This window comes from Aotus nancymaae, unplaced genomic scaffold, assembly GCF_030222135.1.
Source record: "Aotus nancymaae isolate 86718 unplaced genomic scaffold, 86718_ANA_hifiasm-v0.15.2.pri h1tg000059l, whole genome shotgun sequence".
Classification (NCBI taxonomy): Eukaryota; Metazoa; Chordata; class Mammalia; order Primates; family Aotidae; genus Aotus; species Aotus nancymaae.
Genome location: NW_026988473.1, coordinates 3,261,098 through 3,281,159, shown reverse-complemented (window position 1 = coordinate 3,281,159; position 20,062 = coordinate 3,261,098). Strand labels below are relative to the sequence as shown.

At 52.5% G+C, this 20,062-nt stretch overlaps 2 protein-coding genes and 2 pseudogenes across 8 annotated transcripts in view; 3 read left to right on the top strand and 1 right to left on the bottom strand.

Moving 5' to 3' along the window:
- BBS1 (Bardet-Biedl syndrome 1) overlaps positions 1-4,815 on the top strand; it is a 21,440-nt gene extending 16,625 nt beyond the window's left edge. For both annotated transcript variants that reach the window (XM_012436925.2, XM_012436924.2), the window contains 4 exons: positions 210-343; positions 1,200-1,334; positions 2,034-2,120; positions 2,317-4,815. In XM_012436925.2, coding sequence (XP_012292348.2) covers positions 210-343; positions 1,200-1,334; positions 2,034-2,120; positions 2,317-2,403 — 443 coding nt within the window. In that variant the 3' untranslated portion in view covers positions 2,404-4,815. The remainder of the gene's footprint in view (positions 1-209; positions 344-1,199; positions 1,335-2,033; positions 2,121-2,316) is intronic.
- Positions 1-20,062, bottom strand: part of ZDHHC24 (zinc finger DHHC-type containing 24) — a 21,037-nt gene extending 975 nt beyond the window's left edge. Inside the window, exons 1-5 of one of the 6 annotated variants that reach the window (XR_010338274.1) lie at positions 19,782-20,062; positions 16,479-16,756; positions 10,827-11,829; positions 800-1,097; positions 272-617 (exon numbers count right to left, since the gene is read on the bottom strand). Coding sequence is in view for 1 of the 6 variants with exons in the window: in XM_021671355.2 (XP_021527030.1) it covers positions 11,534-11,829; positions 16,479-16,756; positions 19,782-20,062 (855 nt within the window). In the remaining 5 variants the exon portion in view is untranslated. Of the gene's footprint in view, positions 1-271; positions 1,098-5,876; positions 12,425-16,478; positions 17,924-19,781 lie in introns of those variants that run through there. The other 5 variants (XR_010338275.1, XR_010338273.1, XR_010338276.1 and 2 more) reach the window with 5 other exon arrangements.
- On the top strand, positions 2,483-4,815 carry LOC105706469 (uncharacterized; annotated as a pseudogene).
- LOC135270278 (U6 spliceosomal RNA) lies at positions 18,109-18,204 on the top strand (annotated as a pseudogene).

Below are 20,062 nucleotides of genomic sequence, written 5' to 3'. Positions count from 1 at the left end.
GGAGCGAGGAAGAGGCAGGGCAAGCCCACCTCATCCGGTTTTGCCAGAGGCTGGGCTCTTCCCCACCTTCCCAGTTCCTGCAGACCCCTCCCACAGCACCTTCCTCTTGCACCCTCCCCACAGCAGCCTGAGCAGGAGCGCCCCCTGTTCCTGCCTCCTCCCTGCCACCCCCCACCTTCACCGCCAGCCTCTGTGCCCCTTCTCTGCAGCCATGCACCGGGCCTTCCAGACAGACCTCTACCTGCTGCGCCTGCGGGCTGCCCGCACCTACCTGCAGGCCCTTGAGTCCAGCCTGAGCCCCGTGTCCGCGACAGCCCGAGAGCCACTGAAGCTGCACGCCATGGTGAGCATCTGGGTGAAGGTGGAGTCAGGCCGGGGGGGCAGAGGCTGGGGTGCACAGGAACTCCTCTGCCACACAGCTAAGCCCCAGAGCTGATTCCAAGCCAACTCAGCCTGTGCCCCTCATCACCTTCCTGCCCTCCTGTGCCGCCTCTCCCCTCAGCTGGCCATGTGGTGGGACACTCTCCAGCTCCCTGTTCCATGTTGTGCCTCAGACAGGCCCCCAGAGTAGTCACATGGGGACATTTCTTCCCCGGAACCTGGAGGGATCCCTACAGCTATGGTACAGAAAAGAAGTCTGTCACTTTGGTAACATTAGGACTGCCTGGTACAGGGAAGGGGCCATCCCGACCTGACCCACAGGTACCGAGACTAGCACAGGCACAAGGAGAGGAGTCCACAGGCTCAGAGGCAAATGAGCTTAGGGTCAGCAAGGCTCCAACCAGCTCCAAATGGGTACCTGAGGTATGGCATCTGACCCAATCGGTTCCGATTTCTCTTTTCCTAAAGACAGTGAATAGATGCAGAGGAGGACGAGGCTACAAGGTGACTCGGGAGCGAGAGAACGATGAAATCATCAAGGCTACCCTAGGATGAGAGTGGGAGGTGAAACAGGCAGGGGTGGGGGTGAGGGGCTCAGGTGGGAGTCGGGGCCTGCAGTCCCAGGCCAGCTCTGCCTCCAACTTGCTGTATGACCTCCCTCAGGCTCACCCTCTCTGGCCTCTTCTGATCCCTGTGCTCCTTCTGGTCTTCTGTGTCTGCGGGGGCAGATTTAGTAGGAGAAGGGGATATGAGAGCATTAGTGGAAGGCAGGCAGGGCGCCAGGTCCTAAGGGCTTTCTCCACCTGCCCCCTCCACAGGTTCAGGGCCTTGGCCCCACCTTTAAGCTCACACTTCACCTGCAGAACACCTCGACAGCCCGTCCTATCCTGGGGCTGCTGATTTGCTTCCTGTACAACGAGGCATTCTATGCCCTGCCCCGGGCCTTCTTCAAGGTACTGGACTCTCCTCACTTAGAAACGGAGCAGAAAAGGCCGGGGCAGGGGGCCAGTGAGATGCCTGCAGAGCCCCGGCAGCTCAGGGTCAGAGTGTGCAGGTGGCTGGGAGGTGGCCAGCAGACCTACTCTCCCACCGCAGACCAGGCCAAGGCCTCAGCTGGAGGGAGAACCCAAGCCCCACCTCTGCTGCTCTTCTTGCAGCCTGTGAGGGGTCTCCAGGAGCCACATAGAAGGTGCTGGGAAAACTGCCAGAGCCTGAGCCCCAGCCCCAGCTACACCTCCCAGAAGTCTGTTGGAGGCTGGGGGATCCCAGAGCCCACCCTGCTTCCCAGCCACTCCTGCAACACGAACAGGAGCCTCTGTGCCCCAAAGAGCATCGCCCACAGAGTGAAGGGCCTGGTTTCCCCCAGGCCCCAGGTCCGACCCCAACTTGGGAGACCCCAAAACAGAGAGACTGGAATATGCAGTAAACAGCCCCAGACTTGGTGGAAGTCTAGACATCTAGGTTTCTTCACTCACTGTGTGGCCCTGGGACATTCACTTCCCCACCATACCTGCATCCTCCTCTACCCAGCAATCGTCCTGCCCACCCTGCAGGGGTGCTGAGGCTCAGTGGAGACTGTGGGCCTGAATGCACTTGGGAATATGCCAAACACTGGCACATGGGCTGGTTTCCTTCTTTGTCCCCAAACATAGGTACCCTTGCTGGTGCCAGGGCTCAGCTACCCCCTGGAGACCTTTGTGGAAAGTCTCAGTAACAAGGGCATCTCAGACATCATCAAGGTAGGTCCCGCACCTGTACTATGTGGAGGGCGAGTGGGACCCTGGGGAGGACAGTGAGGGTGAGCTCCAACAAAGCCCTTGAGGGGCTGCTGGGTGGGGGTGGGAGTATCCGCACAGTGGAGCCCTGTGGCCGGCGCAGACCAGGCAAGGGATCAGGGGTGCATGCCCCCCCGCTGCCATGGTCACTCCTCCATAGGTGCTGGTCCTTCGAGAAGGCCAAAGCGCACCCCTGCTGAGCGCCCACGTCAACATGCCCGGGAGCGAGGGGCTGGTGGCCACCTGAGCCCTGGGCTGCTGTGAAAGCCCCTGAGGAATCAGCCAGGGAAAACCAGGCAGGTTCAGTGGTCCCAGGCCCACTCCTCATGCAGCAGTGCGCTAGGGTGACAGCTTGTCTCCCCTCTCCTAAGCACCTCCTTTCTTACCACCCCCACCACTGGGCCTATAGTAGCAGTTAGTGAGTACCCTAAGCGGCTCGACTCCTCCTTCAGGACCAACCAGGCATTGGTCCTCTGAGCTCCTGCTACGCCTTCCCCCTCCCCAGCCTTTTCAGAAACCACCCTGGGCTCGGAACAGAGCTCTGAAGTGGTCAAAGTGAGATGAGCAGGACAGGCCCAGCCATTCTCCACTGCCATATCCCTCATGCGCGTCACTCGTCTCCCGCTGCAGGCCAAGGCCAAAACTGGGCTAGGCCTGGCCAGGGAAATCAGCAGCTCTTCTTGGATGAGATTGTGCCTCCTGTTGCTCCCTGGAGATCCAGAGGCTAGGTTGCAGCCCGCTCAGCTTGCAGACAAAACACATGCTCCCTTCTCTCCTGACAGCTGAGCAAGCCCAGAGAATAGCCCTCCTCTCTCCAGGAAACTTCTCTGAAACCTTAGACTCAGCCGTTCTTAGGCCTATGATGGTGCACAAAGGTTGTCCAGGGAGAAGGGGGTGCAGGAGGGTAGACGGTGCCCCACAGGGAGCTGGTGGCTTCAGCCCCACTAGAGCTCCTAGAGATCACACAGCAGCTGCTTCTGACGGGGATGCTTATGCCCAGAAAGAAACCCCAGGAGAGGCAGGCGGAGCGAGACAGAGCAGAGCCAGGGCCAGGGGCACCAGGAGAGGTGTTTCTGGGCCTTTGGGGAAGTGCCACAGGAGGCAGAAGTCCAGAACTGCCCATATAGATGCCCTTCTACGTCCTGGAGCCCGAATCAGTCATGTAAGTGGGAAGTTCCCAGGACAGTGGCCATATCGTGAGAATGAGCAGGAAAGGCTGGGCCCAGAGGTGTTTCATAAAGCTGAAGACTGAACAAAGGCCTGTGCTGAGACCCACAGACCCGGCCTAAGCTCCTGGCTAGTCTACCTGGCCCACCTCACAGGCCTCCCTGAGCCCTGCTCCCTAAAAACCTGCATCTTCCCCTGCCTGCCAAGGTGCACCCTGCAGTGTGATACACAGCTCAGGCTTTTAGGAAGTCACCAGATCCCTCTGGGCTTCAGTCTCCCACATGTAAAATAAGGCAGTTTGACCAGATTGTTCCGAAAACTCTCACCTCTAATACACTGTGAGTTTGGCAGCCCCTCTGGAGAAGGAGGAGTTGACTCCAGAAAGCTGACACTTAACAGGAGTAACTGCAGAGCTTTTGCCCTTGAGGCTAAGGGCCCCAGGCTGACTGCCACTGCCGGCAGCAGCCGCTGTGCCCAGGACAAGGGGACTGAGGTGATGCAGCCCACCACCCACCCCTGTGCCTCCCAGGGGATGCATCTGAGGTCAGGCTAAAAGAAGCGAGGGACTCTGCACTGCGTGGCCACTTGCAGACACAGACCAATTGGGTCAGGATGGCAGAGGGTTTCTAGATCAAGCCTGCTGAGCCACAGCTGGAACAAGCAGGAGTTATAACCCAGAAGTGGAAAGACCTGGGGCAGAGGGAGTGACGCTGTCAGATTTCAACTTAACCTGAAGAACTTGGCAGAGACGGAAGGGCCTGCCCTAGAAAGTGATGAGCCCCTTACTGCTGGAGGTGTGCAAATGGCGGCTGCGCTATCACATGGCAGGGTCACAGGATGGGCCAGATGACCAGATGATCCCTTTCACCCCAATCAGGCTATGAACTTCGAGAACTGGGAACAAAAAAGTCTGATCTGGGTTCTCATCATAGCTATTTCTGAGGATGAAATGTGAGACCTATGCCCAACACTGACGTCAATTTATATAATGTAATGCTGTGTACCTACCACTAAGAACACATGAACCGTACCATGTGGACAGTGTGTTCACAAAGCCACATGAAGCAAGACACAGTGCAGGGTGCCCGGTGCACGCACTAGAGAGAAGCTGCAGACATTAGGACAAGGAGAGTTGGTCTTTCTAAAACGTACATATTTAAAAACGTGTACCCACTTACTAATGTGGAATTACACAGTTTGCAAGAAGAAAAGTCTCTCCCATTCTCTAGTACTGCTCCCCCACCCAGCAGTCACTTCCAGGTCTTTCAGCTGTTCTCAAAATGTGCTTATATGACTCCTGCTTGATTTATCAATCTTAGACATTACCTGTTGACTCCCTGTTGTACATGAGGCTTTAGCTCTTGTACCCCTCCCCCATCCCTGGTTTTTAGGTTAAAAAAATACTCAGTTTAGAATACTATTTCTATTATTATGTGAAAGTTATTAACTGCAGAGTCAAGAATTGGAATATAATTAAATTCACTTTGTTGTACTTTTTTTTTATGGAGTGAATGAGTTGCCCTGAGTTTCTCATTTACTTTGTTTTCTGATAGACCAATTGCAAATTCTTCCCCCACCATCTGACAGCTCCTCTTTTTCTGGACACTTTTCCTTCATCCCCTGTTTCACTAAGGACTATTTGTTCTCCAGGTAAATTCCTTTTGCCTCTCTCCTGGGCTAGATCCTGATTCCTGGGCCCCACGGCTTCCTATTTCTCAGTTCACCCTCATTTGGTGAAACACATCCTCAAATATCTTTTTTTTTTTTGAGACGGAGTTTCGCTCGTTACCCAGGCTGGAATGCAATGGCGTGATCTTGGCTCACCGCAACCTCCACCTCCTGGGTTCAGGCAATTCTCCTGCCTCAGCCTCCCGAGTAGCTGGGATTACAGGCACGCGCCACCATGCCCAGCTAATTTTTTGTATTTTTAGTAGAGACGGGGTTTCACCATGTTGACCAGGATGGTCTCGATCTCTTGACCTCGTGATCCACCCGCCTTAGCCTCCCAAAGTGCTGGGATTACAGGCTTGAGCCACCGCGCCCGGCCATCCTCAAATATCTTTAAAAACTTGTGGCCAGAAGGCTGGGTGCCATGGCTCATGCCAGTAATCCCAGCACTTTTGGAGGCCAGGACAGACGGATCACCTGAGGTCAGGAGTTCAAGACCAGCCTGGCCAACATGGTGAAACCTTGTCTCTAGTAAAAATACAAAAACTAGCCAGGCGTGGTGGCATGCAGCTGTAGTCCCAGCTACTCGGGAGGCTAAGACAGGAGAATTGCTTGAACCTGGGAGGCGGAAGTGGCAGTGAGCTGAGATCATGCCCCTGTACTCCATCCTGGGCAAAAAGAGTGAAACTCTCAAAAGAAAAAAAAAAAGTCATTAGAAGCCGGGTAGGGTCATTCACACTTGTAATCCCAGCCCTTTGAGAGGCCAAAGCAGGAGGATCGCTTGAACCCATGAGCTGGAGACCAGCCTGGGCAACATGGTGAGATCCTGTCTCTACCCCTCCAAAAAAAAGGTCATTGGAGTTTTTAAGAATTTTAACACACTGCTTGTCTGAACATTTCTTTATTTAATTCATACATATGTGACAGTTTGGCTGGGTCATAAGATTCAAAGTTGAAAATATTTTTCCTGCGGGTAGTACTCCCTTGTCTTCTAACTTCAGATAATGCAGTTGAGAAATTCCATGATGCCATTCTTACATTCTCAGTCCTGATCGCTCTCTTTTTTTTTTTTTTTTTTTTTGAGATGGAGTCCCACTCTGCTGGACTGCAGTGGCGAGATCTTGGCTCACTGCAACCTCCACTTCCTAGTTTCAAGCGATTCTCCTGCCTCAGCCTCCTGAGTAGCTGGGATTACAGGCACCTGCCACCATGCCCTGCTAATTTTTGTATCTTTAGTAGAGACAGTGTTTGACCATGTTGGCCAGGCTGGTCTTAAACTCCTGGGCTTAAGTGAAATGCCTGCCTCACCTCCCAGAGTACTGCGATCACAGGCGTGAGCCGCCACAGCCAGCCACCATATGTTCCTATCATTTGCTGCGCTGTGGGTGGAGATGTGCATCCTTCAGCTCCAGGAAATTGTACGGCTGCTGTTTTGTGGCTGATTCCCCCACTTCGTTTTCTCTGTTCTCTCTGGAACTCCAATTAAGCCCCAAAATTACAAAAATGAGCTGGGCATGGTGGCGGGCACCTGTAATCCCAGCTACTTGAGAGGCTGAGGCAGGAGAAAATCACTTGAACCTGGGAGGCAGAGGCTGCACTGAGCCGAGATCATGCCACTGCACTCCATCCTGGGCAACAAGAGTGAAACTCCATCTCAAAAAAATAATAATAAAAATATTTGACATTAGGGCTGCCCAATAATTAAAAAAACTATAACAAACATTTAATGGTGAAATATTGAACTTATTCTAAAGTGAGAAACAAGAGTGTCTGCTACCTGCAATCCACATTATATAGGAGTCTCACCCATACAGAGGGGCAAGAAAAGAGGTACAAAAATTTAAAAAGGTGGCTGGGCTCAGCGGCTCATACCTGTAACCCCAGCACTTTGTGAGGCCAAGGTGAGAGGGTCGCTTGAGCCCAGGAGTTCAAGATCAGCCTGGGCAACATGGTGAAACCTCATCTCTTTTTTATTTTGTGAAACCTCATCTCTACAAAAAAAATACAAAAATTAGCCGGGCGTGGTGGCGCATGCTTCTAGTCTCAGCTACTCAGGAGGCTGAGGTGGAAGGATTGATGGAGCCCAGGAGGCGGACTGCAGAGAGCCATGATCACGACAGTGCACTTCAGCCTGGGTGACAGAGTGAGACCCCATCTCAATAAAAAAGGTTTTGGTTTGTTGGACACAAGTTTTGTTTCTTTTGGTTTTTGTTTTGAGACAGTCTCCCTCTGTCACCCAGGCTGGAGTGTAGTGGCATGATCTAGGCTCACTTTAACCTCTGCCACCTGGGCTCAAGCGATTCTCCTGCCTCAGCCTCCCAAGTAGCTGGGATTACAGGCATGCATCACCGTGCCTGGCTAATTTTTGTATTTTTAGTAGAGATGGGGTTTTGCCATGTTGGCCAGGCTGGTCTTGAACTCCTGACCTCAGGTGATCCACCTGCCTCAGCCTCTCAAAGTGCTGGGATTACAGATGTGAGCCACCATGCCTGGCCTGGACACAGATTTTGTTTTTGTTTTTTTTGAGACAGAGTCTAGCTCTGTCACTCAGGCTGGAGTGCAGCCACATGATCACAGCTCACTGCAGCCTTGACCTGCTGAGCTCAAGCCATCCTCCCACCTCAGCCTACCACCATCCCCCACACTACAGACGCACCACCACACAAGGCTTTTTTTTTTTTTTAAGACACAGGGTCTCACTATGTTGTCCAGGCTTGTCTCAAGGGATCCTCCTGCCTCAGCCTCCCAAATTGTGGGATTACAGGTGTGAGCCACAGTGCCCTACCCCACTAATTTTGTATTTTCTGTAGAGATAAGGTCTGGCTAAGTTGCCCAGGCTCACAGTCTGTTTTCATAGTGCATTTATAATAGCATAAAATACTTAAGAATCAGTCCAATTTAAAAAGGCATGATCTTTATGGGAAAAGGTATACAACTTTACTGAAAACACTGAGTGGGGAAATAAATGGTGATTTCATCCAGATTGATCTACAGATTCAACTGGGTTCCATTCTCTATCTGAAGGGGTTTTTTGGGGGAATTTGACAAGCTGATTCTCAAGGTTACATGGAAGAGCAAGGGCCAAGACTAGACTGTTTAGGAGATGATTTTCAAAGGGTACATGGCAGAAAAAATGGCCAGTGAAACCAAATAGAAAAATTAATTGTGGTATTTTCAACAGCTCACTATGCAGCAGGGGAAAGGAATGCCATCCAGCCACACAGTAATCTGGATACATCCCAGGAACATACTCGAGTGGAAAAGCAAACTGTAAAACAATAAACTCGGCATGATTTCATTCATAAATCTGAAAACATGCAAAGCCAATACAAACACAAAAAAACTATAAAGCAAAGCAAGGGAATGACTGAAATGGACAGTGTCTCCCCCACAGGGAACTTCGAAGGAACTGGTAACTTTCTCAAATGCAACGGGGGATGTTGTTTCTCTTATTAATTTTATATATAAATGTGTTTTTTAGCACCTCACTAATTAAAAAAAAAAAAAAAGCCAGGTGCAGTGGCTCATGTCTGTAATCCCAGCACTTTGGGAGGCCAAGGTGGGCAGATCACCTGAGGTCAGGAGGTCAAGACCTGCCTGGCCAACAGGGTGAAACCCCATCTCTACAAAAATACAAAAATTAGCAGGACATGATGGCAGGTGTCTGTAATCCCAGCTACTCAGGAGGCTAAGGCAGGAGAATTACTTGAACCTGGGAGGCAGAGGTGGCAGTGAGCTGCAATCAGGCCATTGCATTCAAGCCTGGGCAAAGGAGCAAGGCTCAGTCTTAAAAAAAAAGTGGGGGTGGGGGGCTAGGGGAGGGGTAGTGGTGGGGGGTGGATAGAGGAGGGACAGCATTAGGAGAAATACCTAATGTAGATGACAGGGTGATGGATGCAGAAAACCATCATGGCATGTGTATACCTATGTAACAAACCTGCACGTTCTGCACATGTACCCCAGAACTTAAAGTATAATAAAAAATAAAATACAGCTGCTAGAATTAAAAAATATATATATGTAAATAAGATATTGTGAGGCCGGGCGCGGTGGCTCACGCCTATAATCCCAGCACTTTGGGAGGCCGATGCCGGTGGATCACGAGGTCAAGAGATTGAGACCATCCTGATCAACATGGTAAAACCCCGTCTCTACTAAAAATACAAAAAATTAGCTGGGCACAGTGACGCGTGCCTGTAATACCAGCTACTCAGGAGGCTGAGGCAGAGAATTGCCTGAACCCAGGAGGCGGAGGTTGCGGTGAGCCAAGATCACGTCATTGCACTCCAGCCTGGGTAACAAGAGCAAAACTCGGTCTCAAAAAATATATATAAATAAAATAAGATATTGTGGAGGGCAAGGGATGAAACAGGACCAAGGTGAGTCTGCTAACGCGTATGTACAGCCCCAAGTGCCAAGCACACCAAGTTCCTACTGTCATTAAAAAATAGTAACAGAGCATGCCTTTTAGAAAAACAACCAGCCAAGCAGCTAAAATCTTTGTGGGCATGGGCAGAGCCTAGCAGAAGGGTGGGTTTCTTGAAGGTTCTTGGGGGCCCAGCCTGTTATTTCATGGGAGGAACCCCCCAGCAGTATCTGTGGACTTTCACTTAACCCCATTTTTCGGTCCAACACCTCACCCTCCCCTTCCCAGGATTAAGACCTGGAGCTTCTCTGGTTCCATTTATCCTTCAAATAATCCTCATGTCACACCACCCCACCCAGAGGGGTAGCTGCTGGCTGCATGGCGTGGGTAGGGTGTGGGGGGACGTGGGGGAGCAGCACTCACTTATTACACTGACTTCCCACCAGTCCCCACTGTTGGCTGAAGCCTCACCTCACCCTTCATGGTTCTGGTGGAGTTCCTGAGCTGCTCTGGGGCTCTCACAGGTAATTCCACTTGCCTCTTGGCCCCTCCTTTTGGGAACACACAATTTCAACTCTTAATTCTCCATCCACTTTCCATCTTTGAAAATGTCAGCCAGGCAGCTGGGCGTGTTGGCTCATGCCTGTAATCCCAACACTTTGGGAAGCCAAGGCAGGCAGATCATGAGGTCAGGAGTTCGAGACCATCCTGGCCAACATGGTGAAACCCCATCTCTGCTAAAATAAAAAACATTAGCCAGGTGTGGTGGCGTGCACCTGTAGTCCCAGCTACTCAGGAGGCTGAGATGGGGGAATTGCTTGAACCTGGTTTCAGTGAGCTGAGATCACACCACTGCACTCCAGCCTAGCAACAGAGCAAGACTCCATCTTAAAAGAAAATGTCAGCCAGGAATGGTAGCTCAGGCCTATAATCCTCGCACTTTGGGAGACAAAGGCAGAGGCGGTGGATCAATTGAGGCCAGGAATTCAAGTTCAGCCTGGCCAACATGGCAAAAGCCCATCTCTACTAAAAATACAAAAAAAAAAATTAGCTCGGTGTGGTGGTGGGTGCCTGTAACCCCAGCTACCCAGGAGGCTGAGGCACGAGAATCGTTTGCACCTGGGAAGTGGAGGTTGCAGTGAGCCAAGATCACGCCACTGCTCTCCAGCCTGGACAAGAGAGTGAGAAAAAAGAAAATGTCAGGCTCTTTGTTCTACTGTCTTCCCTCCTGTTTTCTTTCCCTTGGTATATATTTGGTTTCCTTTGCTATCAACTTAGAGAGATCCTAAGAGACAACTGAGATGAACTCATGTGTTTAAGCCTGCTGTGTGGAACTGGCGATCTCTATTCATTCTATTTAGACAAAAACGTGTAACAAGCAGCTCCTGAGGCATCCAGAGAGGTGCAGGCCGAGCCCTCTCAGCACCGCCCTCCACAGGAGCCCAAACAGCCCCAGCGCATTTCTTTACCTTGATTGCTTTCCTACTCATTTCCTCCGGCTGTGGAAGGGTAAAGGCAAAAGCACAGAGACCTGGGTTCGAATCCTCCTCCATCTGCCACACCATGGTCTTACCACATTGATTCTCAGCGCGTAACTGCTGCCTCATGGTCCAGGTTAGCTAAGAGAGGTTCCATGAAACTGCTGTTGCAGAAATGCTTCTAACTATAAAATGCCGAACCTGGGAAAGAAGGTTTGGATTCTCATAGCCTGGATCACTAGGACACTGCCTTGGCCTGCTGGTACCCCACCCCCAACTCACCCAGGCCAGGGGAGGTAGAGCCCCAGCCCCTGAGACCCTCAGGCATTCTGGGGTTTCCAGGCCTGACAGAGGGACCCAGAAACAGTAGCCCCAGCAACAAAGTGAGGGGCCAGAAACCATGCAAAGATGGAGGGAGGCCGAGAAGCAAGTCAGTGCTTTATTAACCTGGCAAAGGGGCAGCTAGGCAGCCTAAGCAGCCCCTGCCAGACCCTCCTCTGCACTTCTCTGCCCAAGTCACAGCCCAAGCCCTGGACCCATAGGAGTGCAGGCTGGGCAGGGGCAAGGCCAAGGAAGGGATGGAGTTGTTCAGTGCAGATGTTAAGGTCCAACCCTACTTCCTTCCTAAGTCTGGGGGTGGGTCCCCCTGGGTCCCCCTCCTACCCCTCCTCCCTGTACAGTTCTGGCTCCTCCTGGAGTCAGGAGGCTGCATGTCTCACATCTGCTGTGGTCTGGAAGGTGATCCCATCCCCAGGCAATGGGGAGGCCAGGAAGGGCCAGAGCCAGACGAGGACCCAGCGGGGCCCCAGGGCTGCCTGCAGGTTGTGGCAGGGACCCAGGTCATAGGAGTGCTGGCCTCGAGCCCACTCCCACGTGGTCTGGCCCCGCAGCAGCAGCATTCCATGGAAGAGCAGCCCAGCCCCGCACAGCAGCGCACCCGCCACGCACGTGTCCATCACGAAGGCCAAGGCGAACTGTGCCAGAGAAACTCTGCCTGCAAGGAGAGAGCAGAGGTCAGGGAGTGGCCGTAGAACCCAGCTCTTCTTTCACCTGCTCCCCTCCACCACAAAGGAGGGCTCATTCCTCTGCTCAGCAAACCCTGTGTCTGTCGATACTCACTGTCCAGCCGGTGCTGGGTGACAAGAACACACTGGTAAACTAGGCAGGCACAGCCCCCTGCTTGGGATACGGCTTCATTCCTGCATCACCTACTTGGTGAGCACCTCCTTAGCCCCAGAGGCGGTGCCAGGCACTAGAGAGCGTCTCTGCCCTCAGGGAGCTCACAGACATCAAAGAGGCCATTCTCAGTGGGGCGCAATGGCTCCCGCCTGTAATTCCAGCACTTTGGGAGGCCCACAACAGGTGGATAACCTGAGGTCAGTTTGAGACCGGCCTGGACAACATGGTGAAACTCCGTCTCTACTAAAAAATACAAAAATTCGGCCGAGCGCAGTGGCTCACACCTGTAATCCCAGCACTTTGTGAGGCCAAGGCAGGTGGATCATGAGGTCAGGATATCGAGACCATCCTGGCCATGGTGAAACCCTGTCTCTACTAAAATACAAAAAATTAGTCAGGTGTGGTGGCGCGTGCCTGTAGTCCCAGCTACTCGGGGGGCTGAAGCAGGGGAATCGCTGAATCCGGGAGAAGCAGGTTGCAGTAAGCCGAGATCGTGCCACTGCACTCCAGTGCGGTGAAAGAGCAAGACTCTGTCTCAAAAAAAAAAAAAAAAAAAAAACTGCCGGGCACAGTGGTTCATGCCTGTAATCCCAGCACTTTGGGAAGCTGAGGCGGGCGGATCACCTGAGGTCAGGAGTTTGAGACCAGCCTGACCAACATGGAGAAACCCCTGTCTCTACTAAAAATTCAAAATTATCCAGGCGTGGTGGCACATGCCTGTAATCCCAGCTACTCGGGAGGCTGAGACAGGAGAATCACTAGAACCCAGGAGGCGGAGGTTGTGGTGAGCTGAGATCATGCCACTGCACTCCAGCCTAGGCAACAAGAGCGAAACTTCCTCTCAAAAAAAAAATACAAAAATTAGCCTGATGTGGTGGCACATCCCTGTAATCCCAGCTACTTGGGAGGCTAAGGGGCTGAGGCAGGAGAATTGCTTGAACCTGAGAGGCGGAGGTTTTGGTGAGCCGAGATTGCGCCATTGCACTCCAGCCTGGGTGACGACAGAGCGAGACTCCATCTCAAAAAAAAAAAAAAAAAAGCCAGGTGAGGTGGCTCACGCCTGTAATCCCAACACTTTGGGAGGCCAAGGCAGGCGGATCACAAGGTCAGGAGTTCAAGACCAGTCCAGACAAAATGGTGAAACCCCGTCTGTACTAAAAATACAAAGATTAGCTGGGCATGGTGGCATGCATCTGTAATCCCAGTTACTCAGGAGGCTGAGGGGCTGAGGCAGGAGAATTGCTTGAAACTGAGAGGCAGAGGTTGCGGTGAGCCAAGATCGCCCCACTACACTCCTGCCTGGGTGACAAAGCGAGACTCTATCTCAAAAAAAAAAAAAGAGAGAGCCCATTCTCTGTTACTTAATGTGTGTCACCACAGAAAAGCCAGCATCCTGTGCCATCCTGGCCCACAGTGAGGAACAAGTACCAGCAGAACTAGTGGAGTACGGGAGGCCATGAAATGTTACGCTAAGTTAGAGAAGCCAGGCACCAAAGGTCACATGTTTATCATCCCACTTATGTGAAGCATCTTGAATAGGCAAATCCACAGAGACAGAATGATGAGTGGTTGCCAGGGGCTGAGGGGATTAGGGTGGGACATGGAGGGACCCTTAATGGGTACGGGGTTTCTTTTTAGGGTGAAAACATTCTGGAGTTAGTGGTGATTGCACTACATCATGAATGTACTAAAAGCCACTGAATTGTATACTTTAAAATAGTTAAAATGATGAATTTCACCTCAATAAAAAGAGCCCATGGCAAGGGGTGGGGGTTGGGGGATGCCATGCAAACTTATTAAGAGGGTAGCAGCAGTGGACTTCACCTATTTTTTTCCCTTTTTTCTTCAGTAAGTGAACTAGACTTCATTTATGTTTATAAAATGAGGATAAAACATTCTGTTTGCGCCAGGTGTGGTGGCTCACACCTGTAATCCCAGCAATTTGGGAGGCTGAGGCAGGCAGATCACCTCAGGTCAGGAGTTCAAGACCAGCCTGGCTGACATGGTGAAACCCCACCTCTACTAAAAATACAAAATTAGTCAGGCATGGTGATGGGCACCTGTAATCCCAGCTACTTGGGATGCCAAGGCAGAAGAATCACTTGAAGCCAGGAGGCAGAGGTGGCAGTGAGCCGAGATCGCACCATTGCACTCCAGCCTGGGTAATGAGCGAAACTCCATCTAAAAAAAACCATTCTCTTTGAAGGTCCTGAGGCAGACCAGAGGCACCTGTGAGACAAGCGGGTGGCCAGTCTGCAGGTCTGCAAGCACAGGGAGAAGCGCAGCTTGGACAAGTGGCCCTGCAAGAGGCGTGCAAGGCCCCGAGACCGTCAGGTAGGGGTGCAAGGCCCCGAGACTGCGAGCGCACCCAGACCTGCCAAAGCGCAGGGTGAGAGGGGAACGGCGCCTAGACAGGAGCGTGGGGAAATCAGTTATTGGGGATCAGATAAAAGATGACAAAGGGCAACCAGAAAGAAAGGCAGGTGCACCAAGGTCCCAGCCACTGGTGATGCCAGGCAGAGAACACTTCACAGGGCCTGGGGGCCAGCACTGTCATGAGTCTAAAATGTCTCATAAAGCACGAACTCGAGTGGGTCCTAAAGTACGTGGAGACAGATCCCTGGGTGAGTGGCGGTGGCAGAAGTCAGGCTGGAGCGGGCAGGGAATGCGCACCCATGAGCCTGGGCAAGTCCCTCGGGAAGCTTAGAGCAGGACAAGGGAGGGTTTGTCCAAGGTGTCAAAGCTGGAGGAACCAGCAGAGGGGGCTCAGCCTGCAGGAGAGGTAGACGCCACAGCCTGAGGACTCCAAGCAGGGAGGTAGGCACCAAACACAAGAAGCTGGAGACAGCTGGTCTCCGCGATTTGAGGACAGTGCAATTTGGGATGTGCCAGCTGATTTCTCGCTTTCTCGGTGTCAGAGCTTGGAGGGTGGGAGAGCAGGGAAGGTCTGAGCTGCTGTCACTGGCGGGAGCAAGCTTACGAACAAACAGGAAGACCAGGCATGGCGGAGGGCCTGCTGAGGTCAGCAGCCGGGAACATGGCATGGCATCAACCTGCCACAGACTACCAGTGCCTCTGGCTCTCAGCAGCCAGAGGCAGACACAGAGAAGCCAGGAAGGCACCACGGAAGAAGATGAGGGAGGAAGTTTGCGACGCTGGCAGGAGAATGGTGGGAAGGATGAGCTCTGAGCCGATGTCGGTGGCAAAGGTGGAAAGGCACAGACGGGCAATGAGGGCCACGAGCCTGCAGGCTTATGGAGCAGGTGCCAGGGCGTAGAGGAGTAAGAGATGGAGAGAAGAGGAGGTGGGGAGCAGAAAGAGGGAGGCAGATGGGTGGTCTGGGGGGTGACTCAGTTTTGGATTCTGACCAGGACTGGGGTGTGGAGATGGGAGTAGGAGAAGGAAGGAAAATGAAGGAGGAGGCCAAGAGCTAAGCCATCAAGGCATTGAGGGTGCTGGTCATGCAAACTTCCAGACACCTTGATTTTTATAGGGCCCAGGGCTGAGCAAAAGTCTGAGACTGAAGCCGGAGTCTTCCGTGACTGAGGGGAGTGTGTGTTGACCACAAGGAGGTACAGGGGTGCGGCTGGAGGGCTGGAACTCATGGAGGGGTCCATGAGGAGGGCAGAGGAGGGCCTGTCGGGAAGCCAGTGAGGGCAGATGAAGACTCTGATAACCCCAGGGGGAGGCCTCCCCTGGGCTAGAGGGTGGGCTCCATGCACAGAGCTGGGCTTGGATAGGATGAGGAGGCACAGAGACTACTCGGAGTGGCTGGGGAGGTTCCTCACCACAGATCAAAGTGACAGAGGGAACCATGGAAAGGTCAGGAGGAAGGAACTGGGGCAAGAAAGGCCAAAGCATTCTGGGCGTAGAGAACAAAGAGTAAAAAGGACCAGCGGGGCTTCTACCTGCGGAGGTGTCGGGGAAAGAGAAACGTGTCATCCAGAACACGGGATCTCAGGGAGCTTCCTGATCCAAGTCTGCCCTCCATAACTGGGCCTTCTCCTGCCTGTCACTTCACTGGCTCCCCACTGTCCAGTCAAGTAAGAGACATCTCACACCAGTGCTCGGGACCCCGCCAGCCAGGCCTCCCCTACCAATCTGGCCTTAATTCTCACAATTCCCGCCTACCCTCCAAGCCTTTGTTCCTGCTGCTTCTCTCACTTAGAAATACCCCTAGAATTCGCTCCCACGTCCTGCCACGCGGGAACTCCCACAGGTCTTTCTCCTCTCTCAACAACTCCTGGAATCCTTCCGATTCTCTGGCCAGAACGCTGCCTTGTCTCAACGCACCAGTTTCTGTTCTGCACCCCCGGGGGAATACCAAGCTGCCCTTATTCACCATAACTGACACAGGGGCTGTGTCCCCCCAGGCCAGAAAGACCATCTCCCACCAGAATGGGTGTACACCCCAGCCCAATACCAGGCCCCCGCCTCTGTGCAGAGGCCTCCCAGGCACCCCACCTGTGAGCAGCATGAGCCAGGGAAGCAGGAGGAGGGCAGCCATGTGGAGGGGCGTGTGGGCTCGCAGCAGAGCCAACAGTGCAGGGCCCAGCAGCACAGAGACGTGGAGCAGGACACCGGCGGCATGAAGCAGCAGGCACAGGAAGGGCCGGTAGTTGCCGAAGCCCACGCAGCGGCCCAGCAGGCGGCAGTGGTGGTCCCGACGTAGGATGCAGACGCGGCAGGCAGAGCAGTGTCCGCTGCGTGGCGGCACCTGGCTTTGGCACTGGTAGCAGTAACTGCAGGAAGAAACCACAGGGTCAGTTCCCCTAGCAGCTCGAGTGCCCCATATCATGCATGGGGCAGCCCCAGAGCCCATCCTGGGGAAGCAGGAACAGTCATTTACCCCGCTTAACCTCAATTTCTTTTTTTGTTGTTGTTTTATTTTGTTTTGTGTTGAGATGGAGTCTCACTATTGCCCAGGCTGGAGTGCAGTGGCGTCATCTTGGCTCACTGCAACCTCCACCTCCCTGGTTCAAGTGATTCTCCTGCCTCAGCCTCCCAAGTAGCTGGGACTACAGGTGCCCGCCACCGTGCCCGGCTAATTTTTTGTATTTTTAGTAGAGACGGGATGTCACCATGTTAGCTAGGATAGTCTCAATCTCCTGACCTCGTGATCTGCCCACCTCAGCCTCCCAAAGTGCTAGCATTACAGGCGTGAGCCACAGTACCCGGCCATAAGCCTCAATTTCTTTACAGGTAAATGCAGGCCAAACAAGATGTCCTAGGCCCTTCTAGTTCTAGCACCCCAGGTCTGAGGTCTCTTCCAGCCCTGACATCCCCCGTCCTGAGACCTCTCTCAAGCCACTAACATCCACCAGTAAATCTCTCCCTTCCACCATGGACACTCCTTTGTCCAGATCACTAGGAACTCCCTGGATTACTGCAATAGCCTCTCAACTGCTCTCCGATTCCACCTTTGCCCCACCTCATACAGTCTTACCCCAGCAACCAAACTGACCCTCCTCTGCTTAAAACCCTCCGTGGTTCTCCAATTTATTTCAAAGCCTTCCATGTCCTAGAGCATCCTTCCATCTGTGACATCTCTTCCCCTCTTACTCCACTCCAGCCACACTGGCCTTCTTGCTGTTCCAGGAACACGCTACATACACAGCTGCCTCAGAGCCTTTGCTTCATCTGTTCCCTCTGCCTGGAACACCTTTCCCTCAGATTCCACATGACTAACTCCCCCACCCCCTCCAAGTTTTTGCTCAAATGCCTCCTTCTTTATGAGGTCTGCCTTTGACCACCTATTTATTTTTATTACTTTAAAAATTAATTTGGCCAGGCGTGGTGGCTCACACCTGTAATCCCAACACTTTGAGAGGCCAAGGCAGGTGGATTACAAGGTCAGGAGTTCGAGACTAGCCTGGCCAACATGGTGAAACCCCATCTCTACTAAAATTATAAAAATTAGCTGGGCATGGTAGCATGTACCTGTGGTCCCAGCTACTCGGGAGGCTGAGGCAGGAGAATCACTTGAACCCAGAAGGCAGAGGTTGTGGTGAGCAAAGATCGCACCACTGCAATCCAGCCTGGGCAACAGAGTGAGATTCCATCTCAAAAAAAAAATTAATTTAAAAAAATTTTAGTGCTCACTTCGGCAGCACATATACTAAAATTGGAACGATACAGAGAAGATTAGCGCAAGGATGACATGCAAATTCATGAAGCATTCCATGATAAAAATAATAAAAAAAGAAAAAAAATTTAAAGACAGGGTCTTGCTACGGTGTCCAGGCTGGAGTGTAGTGGCTGTTCACAGGTGCAATCTGTGAACACATCACTACAGCCTCAGCTTCTCAAGTAGCTGGAACTACAGGCAAAAGCCTGTGCCTGGCATAAAATGCGTGTGTAGAGCCTGTTACCTGGTATAATTTGTATTTTCTAATTGACAAATTCCAGTTGTGTATACTTAAGGGATACCAAGTAATGTTATGATTTATCAATACGACGTGGAATAATTTTTTTTTTGAGACAGAGTCTCGCTCTGTAGCCCAGGCTGGAGTGCAGTGGCTCAATCTCTGCTCACTGCAACATGTACTTCCCAGGTTCAAGCAATTCTCTTGCCTCAGTCTCCTGAGTAGCTGGGATTACAGGCACACACCACCACATCCAGCTAATTTTTTTTTTTTTTTTTTTTTTTTCGAGACGGAGTTTCGCTCTTGATACCCAGGCTGGAGCGCAATGGCGCGATCTCGGCTCACCGCAATCTCCGCCTCCTGGGTTCAGGCAATTCTCCTGCCTCAGCCTCCTGAGTAGCTGGGATTACAGGCACGCGCCACCGTGCCCAGCTAATTTTTTGTATTAGTAGAGACGGGGTTTCACCATGTTGACCAGGATGGTCTCGATCTCTTGACCTCGTGATCCACCCGCCTCGGCCTCCCAAAGTGCTGGGATTACAGGCTTGAGCCACCGCGCCCGGCCGTATCCAGCTAATTTTTTTGTATTTTTAGTAGAGACGGGGTTTTACCATGTTGGCCAGGCTTGTAAACTTCTGACCTCAAGTGATCTTCCCACCTTGGCCTCCCAAAGTACAGGCGTGAGCCACTGCACCTGGCCTGATCACCTATTTATTTATTTATTTATTTATGAGATGTTGTTTCGCCCTTGTTGCCCAGGCTGGAGTGCAATGGCACAATCTCAGCTCACCAAAACCTCTGCCTTCCGGGTTCAAGCGATTCTCCTGCCTCAGCCTCCTGAGTAGCTGGGATTACAGGCATGTGCCACCACGCCTGGCTTTTTTTTTTTTTTTTTTTTTTTTTTTAGTAGAGACGGGATTTCTCCAAGTTGGGCAGTCTGGGCTCGAACTCCTGACCTCAGGTGATCCACCCGCCTCGGCCTCCCAAAGTGCTGGGATTACAGGCATGAGCCACCGTGCCCAGCCTAACCACCTATTTAATGCTGAAACTTGCAACCCCTTTACCCTGCTCTACTTCTTATTTCCATACTACTATCACCTTCTAGCATTCTATATGATTTTCTTATTACTCCTCTAGTTTCTCATCTGCCCCCTAAATGAGCTCCAGATCAGGAATCTGTTCTATTGTACCCTTAGTACCTTGCACCTAGTAGGTGCCCAATAAGAAGTTTTGAGTGAATAAAGAACAGTCGTTCTAGCTCTTCCATCCCAGGTTCTAAAAAAATTTCTGGCTCTAACAACCCGGATCCTAATGTAAGCCGGTTCTAACATCTCAAGTCTTGGGGCCCCTCCGCCCTGGCAAAGGCTCCCACTTCTCCCCCCGGATTCCACGCCCAACTCACGCCCAGCCCCGGCCCAGACCGCGGCCGGCCAGCATCACGCCGCGGATGCTGGGATCCGAGTGCAGGAAGAGCCCCACGTTGCCCAGCAGGTTGAGCAACTGGAAGGCGGCCAGCGCCAGCTGCAAGGCCCGGGCCAGGGGTCCCAGCGGAGGCGGCCCAGGACCGACCGCCAGCACGTAAGCCAGCTCCAGACCCACGGCCGTGGCCCACAGCGCAGTGAGCACGAGAGGCAGCCGCGCGGGCGCCCCAACCGCGCCCTCAGCCGCCCAGGGCTGCCCCAT